The following is a 13,362-nucleotide window of genomic DNA, read 5'->3' as shown; positions in this document are numbered from 1 at the left end:
GCAGCAGTTCCTGCAGGGCTGCAGTCCCGGGGCAGGAGCCTGATCACACCACAGGGGACAAAGGGATCAGCCCGGGGGCCTCTGGTGGCAACAAAAACAACGGCAAAGAGCTTGACATGAATGGATGATTTGACAAAGGGAAGGCAGAGGTGGGGGCAGGAAGTCCTCCAGGGCAGGTGTGTCTGGGGGTTGTTTTGGTAGGAAGTGGAGATGACTGACCCAGACACTGCAGGGCTGGGGGAGCTGAAACAGCCCCTGGGTGTGGGGGTGGGGGTGCCAGCCCAGTGGCTGTGCTGGCACTGCTGGCCCCAGAGGTGATGCTGACCTTGTCCCCCACGAGTGACAGCCCCACTCAGCACCTTCCTAGAGTTACCCTTTCTATCATCATGGAACTGCAAGAGGAATAACCTCTGAGGTGCTTCATGGCAGGTGGGGATTTTCCACCCTTTCCCAGTGTAGTCAGTTCATGGATCTTCCTCTTCATTCCTGCTGGGTTTTGTCTTTATGTAACAACAGGAAAAAGCGTCTTTACTTCAAGACTTTGTGTACATGCATTTCTTACTTACTGTAACTGGTATTCTTTTCCTTACTGAAAATACCAAATTAAAAGCTGTTGTGGAATTTTACCGGTGTCAGATTCCCTCTTAAAATAAAATGTCTGTTAGGAATATTAAGTAGCAACACATAAGAGATTTATTTAAATGTAACAATTCTATTATATGATATACCTTAGGTAACAGTTGGTTTTGCTGTTGATGCTGCGGGTTTAGTTTTACCCACCTGTGCTTTGACATTGGCCATTCACTGTCCCTCCTGCAGTATCAGGATGCAGTGTGTTTATTTTAGTCCTGACAATCTACTTTTTTGATAGAAATGTATTCTGGAATTAAATTTAAGCCCTTGTTAGCAAAGCCTGAACACAGTGTTAGTTTGGTGATGTCACTAAATACACAGGACTTGGATTTCCCAGAACTTTTTCATTCCCGTAATCCTCTCCATAACTGGCTTTACAAAGCAAACAGACACACCTGAGTGTTTGCAGCCCAAACCCTCGCCAACCCTGTTACCTGTATTTATGCAGCCTTTTCTTCCTTCCAGGTGAAGCTGCAGAACAACATCTCGTATCAGATGGCGGACATACACCGGCTAAAGGGTGAGGGATTCACGGCCAAGCTCACTTGGCAGGCTGGAGCTGTGCACTTTAACTGCCCAGGTGCTGCAGAATGCAGTTTAAAGGAAGGATCAGGTTGTGCTGGAGCATCCCATAATGTGCAGTCCCATTGTGTTTGTTGGTTACCTGGTGTGGGTGAGTGCAGGGGTGGCTCTTGTGGACGTGGCTGTCTGCAGGAGGAACGTGTGCTCTGGCACTGCTGACTTCCAAGGCTGTAGAATTGTTTTCATGGCCAAATACACAGTTTAGTATAGTTTGATCAGAAACACTGTGATGGTTATGCTGGGTCAGAAAAACTCCAGAAAACATCTCTTAAGGCTGTTCTGTACAGGCATGATTATAATGCCTGTGATCTTACTGTGTCTGGAGTATTGCAGAGGGAGCTGGAGCAGCGAGTGCCCAGACGTGAACGTGCCTGCACACAACAGCACACGTGGTTTCTGCCTGTATCTGTGCAGCTGCAACTTAAAACAGCAGAAAGCTTAATTACTTGTAGCCTGAGGAGCAGGGAGAACTTCCAGAGCAGTTGTGGAGACAGGAAATACGTGTTGATTTTATGGATAGTGGGAAGGTGGCTCCTTTCGTACAGTCACTACAGACAATATTTGAGCATCGTGCCTGAAGTAACCTGGTAGTGCCTTTGTGTTACTCAGAGTCACAGAATCTTTCAGGAAATTGCATTTCCTGACAGATGGTGAAATTGCATTCAGAAGCCTTACACAATGCTAAGGTAAATAAAAGTTTAGGGGGTTTGCCATAGCATCAGGAGAACTTGTCTAACTCATGCTGCCATCTGGCACTCGTCTTTACATGACTGAAGTGGCGTCTTCTTCAAATTAGTTTAAGAATCTTTATATCTAGGTGAACTAACATAAAACTCAAGCAGTTTTTTACTTATTTAGCAATACTGAAAGCTGTGTGTGCCCCAGGGCATTTTTCCTGTATCCCTCAGTTCATGCTGTGTTTCCTTTCTGGCCTAGAGCAACTGGCGGAGTTGCGGCAGGAGTTCATCCGCCAGGAGGATCAGCTGCACGAGTACAAGAAGAACAACACCTACCTTACAAGGAGGCTGGAATATGACAGGTGTGTCCTCAGGAGTGTTGGGAACTGCAAGTTTGTGCGTGTGATGGGGGTCTGTATTTACTAAAAAGTGCTAATTAATCCTGTGTCTGCTAATCCTCCAGCTCCAGTGTGCTCACTTGGCAATGCACAGCAGTGGCTGCTTGACTTTCAAGTTCTGTTTCTTGGTGGTGTCCTACCCCTCCCTCAAAGTGAGATAGGAGTTAAGGGGAATCTTGACTTACTCTGGAATTATTCAGCATTTTTAAGTCAATGCATTTTTTATGACATGGAGATTTAGTTAACAAACACATGGCAGAGTTTAATGGACAGTGTCCATTAAACTGTGTCACTAGTGTTGTTAATTGCTGCCTTTCTAACAGTATAATTTCATTTGTTTTAACTGAAGCTGAAAGCAGTCATGCTTAAAATTTTAAACTTAAAATTTTAAGTTGACCTCAGTCTTTCAAATTGGTGATGGAGAAACAGGAAGAATATACTCCTGCAGCTTTGAGGAGTGAGGGAGGTTTAACACTTTAGAGTTTTAGGTTAAACTAAAGTGTTTGAAGCTTTCACAAACACAAAATGCTCCTTCTGTGCTGTTGAGGGTTTGTGGGAGATGGGAATTCTGCTGCTCAGGCTGATGTCTGTGGCTTGTAAGGGAAGTTGGGACACGTGGCTGTGTATTCAGATCATGTTATTTGAGTTGGGAGCAGTAACTGATAGTGGTAGTTGTGTACCTTCTCTGTTGACAGCCATGAGAGACACGTTGCTTTCCCGGTACAATTAATATTTGCTGACAGATTAACTGTGGAGCTTGACTTTTTGGTTGCATTCCAGCTTTTGGAGGAAATATATTCAAGGCCATTCTGTTTATTTTACTGTTTTTTCTGCTCTGTCCCTATTTTTTCCAGTTCTGCTTTCTTTCTGTATTCAGTCCATTCCCACTCCATGCACATGCCAGGACCAGGCTTTTTGGACAGACTATTCTAGTTATATCTCAGGTTTGGCTTTTTGTGCCACTTCATATTTTCCCCCTTATTTGATTTGTGGGAGAGCAGATACCACAAATGAAATATATCTAATGGTGTGTTTCTCCTCAAGCCTGCAGTGTGGGCAGCAGATCAAGGAAATGAGGCTGCAGCATGAAGAGAACATCAAGAAATTAATGGACCAGGTTGCACGGGAACAAAAGGTAATGCCAGGGAATTCTGTGTTGAGTGAGAAGAGCCCAAGGTCTGCTGTTTGCCTCAGGGGTGTGGAGGCCTGGGACAGTTCTCTCCTAACACTGTGTTAAACATCCCCCTGAGCAGCCCTAAATGGGTGTTAATGAAGGAAATCTGCCTGTTTGCTCAGCCAGTGGACTGAGCTGGAAGATGAGGCCAGATTCTTTGCTTTGCTCCAGCCTTCCTCCATCCAGCATTGCTGAGGGTTTCAGTTCTTCCTGGAACGTGGATTTTGCTGCTCAGCTCTCCAGGGTGGGATCTGTGTTCCCACAGCCTTGCCCAGGTTATTGCAGAGGGAACCTGAGCTCTGCTGAGGCCTCGAGGTGCTAATGTGATGGAAATAATGGGGTTGGAATGGAATCAAGGCTGGGATTACATGGAGCTGCCAGTAGAATTTGGGCCTCTTTCCTGCAAACTGATGAAATAACCCGCTTTGCTTAAAATTTTTTCTTCCTTTGTCTGTCTATAAACATCTCAAATAATAAGGCAGACTGAGAGCAGATTTCCAACAGATCTTTTCTTAAAGTCTAGAATTCCTTCAGGGGTCTGGCCTGAGGCTTGAGGCCAACCATGCCTTAAGCTGTTGGTGTTGTCCTTAGCAGCTGATCTGGCAGTAGAAATGTCCTGCAGCTGTGCTGTTCTGTGCATTGTCTGTTCAGTTGTGTGTCCATACCCCAGGACCCAGGTTTGTACAGAGAGGACTCTGCTCTTTACTTTGCCTGTCAGTGAGGTCATAAATGCAATTTTGCTTACCCAAAGTAATCTTGAATTCGGGGGCATTTGTTTTGTAATTTCCAGGCATGTGCTTAATATTGGCTCCTTATGAATTTGTTCTAACAGGCCACACAAAAAATTCAGTCCAGTAGAGACACTGAAGTCAGTCCCAGCAATGATGGCCAGGCAGTACCTGAGACTGTTGCAGAGGGGGAAGGTAAAGACACAGAGAAGAATGAGGAGCCTTCAGAGCATGTTGTAAATGACAAAGGTATTTCCTTTTTTGGCATTTCTGATGGAGAATGGCCCAGTTGTGTTGCATCCTTTGCCGTCCTCCAGAACTGTGCATTTCTCTGAAGCAGAATAAGGAATTGTTTGGCTCAGATAACTTGATTAGCTGCAGTGATTTTACTAAGTTAGAGCCTCCCACAAGGGGGAAATTCACTCTTCAGACTGAAAGGTTAGTAAGGCAGAATATCCTGTTCTTGTCTTGCAGAGAAAATCAAAGCAGGAGGAGATGCAGGCATGCCTGAAATAGAAGATAATGACCCAGCAAAAGCTGAAGATACTCCCACTGGTGAGGAGAAATACTCTAATTCTTTCATGTTTGGGGTCTTGGTGACGTATATATTGTGTGTGAACACCATGTGGTTCACAGTGAATGCAGGGCTTTGAAATCTCTGTGGTAATAAAATTCAAGTGCAGTGTAAAATCAGATCATTGCTGCTGTGCTTTAGAGGTTGGAATGCTCAAAACTGAATGTTTCAGATAATCCCCCTCCTGAAATATTATTGTATTTTATATTTTCATCTGTGGTTTAAAACCAAGAAAACAAGGAAACCAAAGACTTTATGGGATTGTTGGAGTTAGACCAGGTAAATAGTGTCTTGTTTGTTTGCTGTTAATGCTTTTGTCCCTGTGTTTTGTTTTAGCTTTAAAGAAGACACTTATTTCAGCTCCTAAAGGTGAAGGTCATCCACCCGCTGTGAATCTCCCAACTGAGCAGCCCCATGCTCCAAACCTGGCACCAGGTACAATTCCTGTTAGCAGGTGACAAGGCAATATTTTGGTTACGAGAGGGAAACCCAGAGATAAATTCCTGCAGGATCCAAGGTTGTGTTCTTACCTGGCTGACTGAGGCACTCGGGCTGCTTGGTGTATGATCTCCACACCCAGAATTCCTGGGCCTCTTGGCCGATTTCAGCCAAATCTGAGTTAGAAGTTTCCAAGATAAGTGCTTGGAGAGTCCTCCAGTGGACAGTAATTGAAATTAGTGTTCCTCCCTGCGGTACTAATTAGGGCTGCACCCTCAGGGGTTGGTTGTTGATCTCTTGGTGGCCACAGTCAGAGACAAACCAATGTTCCTGTCTCTTGCTCAGTCCTCCTGTCCCTGGGAACAGCTCACATGAGAATGATGTGAGGGAGGTTTAGGACATGAGAACTGAAACTCCTGCAGTGATATAACTTTAATATTAATAAATTAAATATAAAGTTGTCAAAATGACAAAACAGCTCCAAGTTTTTGTTCTGCCCATTATTGGTTCTTTTGGAAAAAGACAACAGAAGTTTTTCTTTATTTCTTTGCTTTTGCAGAGGATGTGTGAGCAGAATTCCAAAGTGAGGGAGCTCAAAGGCTGCATACACAGTTAAAGATTGTTGTTTCCAAATGCCAAATCTTTTAAACAGTTCGTTTCCTTTAAAGGTGGTCCTTCATTTTCACTTCTATTGATGAGAAAACATAAGATGCAGCAAGTGAAAAGCTTGCTATGTTGAACTTGGAGTTTGTGGACAGGGGTTTGATGGGAATTTCAGGGGAATCAGGGTTTTCTCGGCTCCTTGGCTATGGAGTCCTGTGATTCTGGTTATTGTTTTTAGCATAACTTCTGTGCCCTGCCAACCCTTGTCCTCAGATCAGACCTCTAAACAATAAATGATTCTGGGTAGACTTGAAAAGCAGAATCAGCGGGAGGATAAAGGAAGTACATGAATGTGTTGTTCTGAGCTTCCTCGAGAGCTGAAGCACGTGCAGACAGTCAGCTGGGGAGGTGATGACGTGGGATTGATTAGGAATTAAAATGTGAACAGTTGTCCTCTGCCTTCTCTGGAGCCATGTAAGACCTGCAGGCACTGACACCTCCTCACTGCAGGTTTGCCCAGTGACAGTGATGGAAACGCCGACCTCGCGAAGCAGATCCCTCCAAATTCCCTCCAGCACCTGAATTTTGAAGAAAAGGTGGAAACCCAGAAAGAGCACAAAATTGAGACAGACCAGATGAAACTCCCAAAGAGCCGAGTCAGCGACTTGCAGAAGATTAAGCAAAGTAAGTTGGCCAATATCACACACTTCAGTAACTTAAACAAAGCCCTTCATTTTCTGTCTGTGGTAGTGCCTGTCTGGGAAACAGGGACCACTGCAGAGGGTGGCTTTGGAGAGGGAGCCTGGGAAGGATTGTAATGTGTTCCTGGGTAAAAGATATGCTTTAACGTGTTATTTTTCACATGTATATTCGTTTTATTTTAAAACATTATTTCCTTATTGGAATTTAGAATGCTTTTGGAAATGACTGCACAATTAAATAGATTAAGGCAGGACTTTGATACACACAGGATATTGAGTTACTCACTGTATTACTTGACTTAAATACTGTGTTTTGGACAATATTGTAAGAATTCAGCCCTTACACCAGGGGTCTTTGTGTTAGGGGCAATGTGTGTTGGACAGAACGTGGTTCCAGAACCCTTCCCTTCCATGTCTGCTCAAGGCAGGAGCCTCCAGGCAGGTGCACATGGGCGTGGGTGTTGTGGGTGATGCTATTTTTGAAGACCCAGTTCTGACTCTGTAGTGCTTGGGTGGGGAAGGAGTGTTTGGGAGGGAAAACTTACTGCTGAAACATCTCCTCTTGGGGTTTTTCTATCCAAATAAGATTTTTGTGAAGAAACAGATCTTTTGGGAAGACTGTGGTTGTTCTAACATGACTCATGGGTCTCTGTGATGCAGCAGGGATGGGTGTATTAAGTTGGCACAGAACCTGGGCAGTCTTGGCTTCCCCTCTGCACCCTGAGGTCTTCAAGGCTGCTTAGTTTATCAAGGGAGCTTCCTGAAGAAGCTTCAGGAATGAGGGACCCTCCTATTGAAGTTGTTGGGTTTTTACTGGATTATCTGTTTTCCCTGGCCATGTTTTAAATGATGGGGGGTCTAGTTGTGTAGGCAGGAGCTGTGCAGGAAATGTCTTCATTGTAGGCTGGGAGGGGGTACCTGGGAGCCAGGACTTGTCACTGGTTAGTCTGTTCTCTTTGCTCCTTCATATTTAGGTTAGATGGGATTTGGGGAAGGAATCCTTCCCTGTGAGGGTGGGGAGGCCCTGGCACAGGTTGCCCAGAGAAGCTGTGGCTGCCCCTGGATCCCTGGGAGTGTCCAAGGCCAGGTTGGACGGGGTTTGGAGCAACCTGGGCTGGTGGGAGGTGTCCCTGCCCATGGCAGGGGTGGGATGGGGTGGGTTGGGCTTATGGGGGGTCCTGCACAGCAGGGGCTCACTGAGCTCAGCTCACAGCCTGTGTGGACCTGCTGCATTTCCTGGGATCTCCTCATCATTTTAATCTTTCCTTCTGTCAGCTTCAGTTCATTCAGTGCTTGTGTGTCACAGTACCTCTGGCACATCCACAGGCTGCTTTTGCTGGAAGTTGGGTACATTCCCTTGTGTTTCATGGCTCAGTTTAGGTTTGACATGTGCAAATCCTCCTGTCCTGTCTGGGTTTTGCATATAATGCAGTGTCAAAAATACCAACAGTAATAGCCAGGATCACTCAATTAGACATGAACAGGGAATGAATAATGTATGGAACTTGGGATTTCTAAATAGATGATGGTTTCTTCTTGCTTGTTCTGTGAAAATACCCGAAACTGCTGTTTCTGTCCATTTGAGCTGCACTGGGTGTGATTCTGCTGCTTTTCTCCCCATCCAGAGAAGAACCATAGTACTGCTTCTGTCTTGATCTTTATATACTGCCACATAGAAAAGTTTTCATTGTTTTGGGAGATAATTTCATTTTCATATCTGTCCTCTTTTAATCCTGAGGTTGAAATCATCCTCCCGTTTACTTCTCTGTTAATTACTCCCACTGCAGATCTCTCACCACCTGCCCCAGCAGCCTTGGTGCCCAGTCTGTAAAGATTGTATCACACTTTAAGCCATTTTTTTCATTTATACCCAATCCTCCAGGCCTGTGGCCTCTGCAGACTCAGAGCTGCTCCCTTCAAGCAGCCTGCACTGTGCTGGGCTGGAACAGCTCTCCCTGCATCCCGTGAAACACTGGCTCTGAACTGGGTGTCACACCAGTGGTCTCTCCCTGGATGCCTGGCTGACTGTCTGCTCATTCCACAGTTCCAGCTAATTCCCGTTTTTCTTGTGCATTGTTTCAGGATCTGGAACTATTCCTAATTTTTTGTTGGGAGGTGAAAATACTGGATTTGGGGCATTTTGAACCCCGTTAAAGCTCAGCAGGAAAGCAGAGTGTAAAGCCAAATGAATGAGGTGGTTACAAGCCGAGGTCAGACTGCAGGGCAGGGCTCTGCTGGGTTCCCTGTGCCAGCTGGGCACACCCTGCAGGCATTGCCAGGCACCACATCAGCAGTGGATCCCTGCAGCATGTGGAAAATGCCACAGGAAAAATGGATACTGAACGTTCCACGGAGCAATGCTCTTCAGAGTTTTGAGAGAACCTGTCAGTGTCCGTAGGCAATCCAGGGGGGTTGTTTGGGGGCTCACTGCAGCCCTTCTCCACGGAGAGAGGAGCTTGGGACAGTGAGATTCCAGGAGGTCCAAGTGCTGGGTGACAGAGCGTGTCCTTTCCACACGGGGGTGCTCCATGAGCCTTGTTCTCCCCCTGTCCAAGCCCTCTCCCTTCTCCCTCCTCTCTCTCCAGCTGGAACTACCCCAGACCCCAACTGCCTCCACCTGTGACCTGCTCTCGTGTAGAATCTCCCCGTTTCTTTCCTCTCTGCTGCTGACTCACTCCTTTCCTACTCCACAGGCCGGTTCTTTGATGAGAATGAATCCCCTGTGGACCCACAGCAGGGTTCTAAACTGGCAGATTATAATGGGGATGATGGGAACGTGGGTGAGTATGAGGCAGACAAACAGGCTGAGCTGGCTTACAATGAGGAAGAGGATGGTGATGGTGGAGAAGAAGACGTCCAAGGTGAGCTTGGGCCTTATCTCCATCCCATTGTGATAAATCCATGCTGAGTTACTTGTTGAATTTGTGTAAAGCCTCGCTGGTTTAGCTGATCACAAATTGCTCAGACAGAGCACCAGTCTTCAGGGAGAGGGTGTTGACACCTCACTGCAGTTGGGTATACTTCCTGCTAGGAAAAGCAAGGCACTAAATTCCAGCCATGGTTTTACCCAAACCCCCAGCTCTGGCCCCTGGCTGGGTGGGCTGTGGCCATTGACATTCCCAAATTGTCCAGCAGAGGAATGTGGTGTTTTGGGTGCTGCTCTGGTCCCACCTGCCTGGAGCTGTTGTGCAGTGGGGCCTCAGGCAGCGATTCCAGGTGTCACCTCTGTGCATTATACACAGATTCAACAGGCTTGTGGTGTTCTTGCTAACCAGCCTCTGAGCTCCTGAGCCAGTGCTGCCTAATGCCCCTGTGTGTGCATGGCCACCCCTCCTGCATGTGGCTCCTGCATCCCCTCCCTCGCTTGCCTGTCCCTGCCTGTGCCTGCCACTGTCTGCCGTGTGCCTGCCTTGTCTGCCATTCTCCATCCAGCTGTGGGGACATCTGGGACAGGCCTGCATGTCTGTAGGGGGAGAATGTTTGTGTACATAGAGAGTATTTCCAGTTACATGAAAGTGTAAAATAAGGAGGGGGGAAAAAACAGGAGATGGTAAATCAGCCCCCTGATTTTGACCCTCATAATGTAAGTTTTTAGCTGGAGGTTTTTCAGACGCGTATTTAATTGGTATCTAAGCATAATTAATGGGCAAAGCTGTTAAAAAGCAGCTGACTGTGTGGGCATGCACTAAGTGCAGTGTCAGCAGGCTGGGCTGGGCTGGGCTGGGAGTGTGAAACTCATGAACAAGGGAAAGAAAAGGATGGATCAGAACCCTGGGCGATTAATTAACTGACTGATGAACTGCAACCCTCTGCTGCAGCTGAGGCCTCTTCTGTGACCCTTGTGCTCAGAATTCACAGTGGGTTTGTGTGCTCACCCCTGTCCCTCCAGAGAGGGATCCTTGGGCTGTCATCTGCTCATCCCAGCTGGCAGCTGCAGGAAGACACAGCAGGATTTAGGTTGGATGGGCTTGGAGCAACCTGTTCTAGTGGAAGGTGTCCCTGCCCATGGCAGGGGGTGGAATGAGGTGGACCTTAAGGTCCCTTCCCACCCAAACCATGCTGTGGTTCTGTGATTCCCGGTGTTCCTGTCGGTGCTGGGGCAGTGGGAGCCGTGTTCCTCATGGTTCTGGTGTGTCCTGAGCCGGGAGTGGGGGTGTCCCGTGTGTCCCTGTGCCCTGCACACCCCACCAGTGCCAGGGGGTTCCTGCTCAAGTCCCGTTGCCCTCAGTCAGCAGTGGGCCATGGCCAGCTCCTCGCTGCAGTGCTTCCTTTCCTGGGCTTCAGGATGCAGCTCTGGAAGTTCTGACCAAGGCCATGGAGCTGCTGCAGAGGCTGTGCTGGGCTGTGCCCTCTGTGGCTGTGCCACCTGTGCCTGCCCACAGCCCGGGTGTGCTGCCCACCGGGAGGGTGGGGGGAGGTTGTGGAACCACAGAGTCAGTGAGGTTGGAAAAGCCCTCTGAGGCCATTGAGTCCAAGCTCCCCCAGCACTGCCAAGGCCACCACTAACCCATGTTCCCAAGTGTCACATCTGTTAAATCCCTCCAGGGATGGGGACTCCACGCCTGCCCTGGGCAGCCGTGCCAGGGCTGGACAGCCCTTTCCATGAAGGAATTATTCCCAGTATCCAACCTGAACCTCCCCTGGCACTACTTGAAGCTGTTTCCCCATTTGTCCCTGGGATCAGAGCCCGACCCCCCCATGGCTCCCCCCTCCTGGCAGGTGGCTGGAGGGGGCTGCCCTTGTGGGGATGCAGTGCCCTGTCCCTGTCCCTCAGAGCACCAGTACCTGGCTGGGGGGCCTTCCCAGGGAGTGTGGCTTCAGGAGTCAGTGCCAGGTGTGCTGTGAACAGTTCCCAGTGGCATGGACAGCATTCCTATGTGACACTTAGGAAAGGGTGGGTGTGAGGCAGTGACAAGTGGTGCCAGGTTGTTAAAAACCAGATTGTGCTTGTGTAGCTTGCAGTGTGAGGGGTGTTTGAAAAAGCAGTGTTCTGACTGACACTGACCCCATAAAACCATCTCCCATCTGCATGGGGTCCGTGCTCTGGGGGCTTGGAATTTGGGCTTGGGGAAAATCCTTTTCCTGGTGAATCCCTTTGTGTCTCTGTATAGACAGACTGGGTTAATGAGAGTCAGTGAAGGTTAAAGGGTGACTTCTGGGAGCCTTTTACTGAGGGATGGTGTGAGCAGAGTGTGTTACTACCTCCAACTGCAGTTCCCAAGCCCTTTGTTCTGTTGTTCCCTAATAACTTGTTGAGTTGGCTTGAGCTGTGATTTGAATGTGGCCAGTGGTGCTTCCAGGGGCAGCATTCCAGGAAAAGTGTCTGCTTCAGGCATTACACTGATTTCTCTGCAGGGCAGGGGAGAACTGGTGGCGTTGGAGGGAGGGTGGTTACGGTTGTTTAGGGACGGGAAAAAATAAGAATTTCTGTCTAAAAACCGTCAGGAAAACATCACCCAGGATTGCATCAGACTGGACAAAGCCTGCAGCACGTGCCACAAAGCCACTGGATTCCACATGGTTTCTGTTGCCACTAGGAATGTGTGGGCTTAGATTGAAATTATCCAGGGAAAATCCTCCCCTGTGGGAGATGTGCTGGGGAGGGGCAGCCCCAGCCCGGTGTCCCTGCCCTCTGAAGGCCAGGGTGTGTTTGAAGGCGGGGGCTTCTGCTGCAGGAAGGGTGTTTGTGGTGCCCGGGTGGTGGAGGGGGAGGGACTCCAGGATGTCCAGGTGCTGTGTGGCAGTTTCTCATGTGCCATGCAGGTAAACTCCAGCCCTTTGCTGCTGGAACAGGTGCCCAGTGGGTCCCTGCCTGGCCCAGGGGCGAGGGGTGGTGGGTGTGTGGAGAGCTCCAGGCAGCTGGTGAGAGATGGGTGAGCTCACACTGTGCTTTCCATTCCTGTGCACAACCATCTCCTGAATATGAGGGAACAGCTTTGAGGTGCAGGAGAAACTCATTAATTGGAACAAATGGAAGTTTTGTGTGGTTTTCACTCTTTGAGGGAAGGAGGCCAGGGAGCCACATGGGACAGCTGGATTGTGGCAGGTAGAATGTGGAATATTTTAAAATATCACATAAAATAATACTGAATGTGCATTTTCTCTGTGGATTTTCTGCATGTGCTGCAGTCAGTGGTTACATTGAGGGGGCACAACTCTGGGGGGTTATTTTACCATTTCTCAGGAGGCTCAAAGGCCAAACCCCAAGCAGCAAAGTCAGGAAGCAGGACAGGAGAGATGTGGAGACAGACAGACAGTGTCTGGGGCTGGAAGGGAAGGTGAAACATCCATGTCTGCCCATCAGGACAGAGCTGGGACTCCCTTGGGAAGAGGAACCAAAGGCAGCTGGGGGCTGAGAGAGCCCCTGCCCGCCGAGCCCCTGCCTGTGTTCCCTGGCCCAGTGTGCCGGGAGAGAACAGGGATTTCTGTGGATAAGAGGCTGGGAAAGGTTTTCCAAAGCCTCTCCAAATTTTACCCATGAGTCTGAGATACAAGACAGCAGTTTGGAAAAACACTGACAGCAAAGTCAATTCCAGATCAGGAAACATCCCATCAGGGAAAAATGTGTCATGCCACGTCTGTGTGGAAGGTGCCAGCTGGGAAGTAGGTGGGAAAACTATTCCCTTGGTCTGGAAGGGGTGCTATTCCCAGAGGTTCTGTGAAGCCTTACTGAGTGAACTCTGGAATGGGTTAAACCTGGGAATGGGACTTCCCGCAGGAGTTGGGTTTCAGTGGGAGAGTTTGCCATGTTGATAGCAGGAGTCTCAAAGCCAGCAGTGTAAGTGGTGCAGGCCCTGGGGGCAGCCAGCCTGTGGGGCGGGTGGCACTGCAGCTGGAGCTGGTGGCACTGCAGC

At 48.5% G+C, this 13,362-nt stretch overlaps 1 protein-coding gene across 2 annotated transcripts in view; it reads left to right on the top strand.

Moving 5' to 3' along the window:
- The window catches only part of CASC4 (cancer susceptibility 4), an 18,862-nt gene that overhangs the window by 4,063 nt on the left and 1,437 nt on the right, over window positions 1-13,362 (top strand). Inside the window, exons 2-9 of one of the 2 annotated variants that reach the window (XM_027666669.1) lie at window positions 1,099-1,153; window positions 2,152-2,254; window positions 3,335-3,425; window positions 4,297-4,441; window positions 4,667-4,747; window positions 5,103-5,201; window positions 6,318-6,491; window positions 9,202-9,369. In XM_027666669.1, coding sequence (XP_027522470.1) covers window positions 1,099-1,153; window positions 2,152-2,254; window positions 3,335-3,425; window positions 4,297-4,441; window positions 4,667-4,747; window positions 5,103-5,201; window positions 6,318-6,491; window positions 9,202-9,369 — 916 coding nt within the window. The remainder of the gene's footprint in view (window positions 1-1,098; window positions 1,154-2,151; window positions 2,255-3,334; window positions 3,426-4,296; window positions 4,442-4,666; window positions 4,748-5,102; window positions 5,202-6,317; window positions 6,492-9,201; window positions 9,370-13,362) is intronic. The other variant, XM_027666670.1, reaches the window with a different exon arrangement.

This window comes from Corapipo altera, unplaced genomic scaffold (genome assembly GCF_003945725.1).
Source record: "Corapipo altera isolate COAL_440 unplaced genomic scaffold, ASM394572v1 349, whole genome shotgun sequence".
NCBI classification, from domain to species: domain Eukaryota; kingdom Metazoa; phylum Chordata; class Aves; order Passeriformes; family Pipridae; genus Corapipo; species Corapipo altera.
Note: the sequence above shows the minus strand (reverse complement) of the source record. Positions and strands in the feature narration are given on the sequence as shown.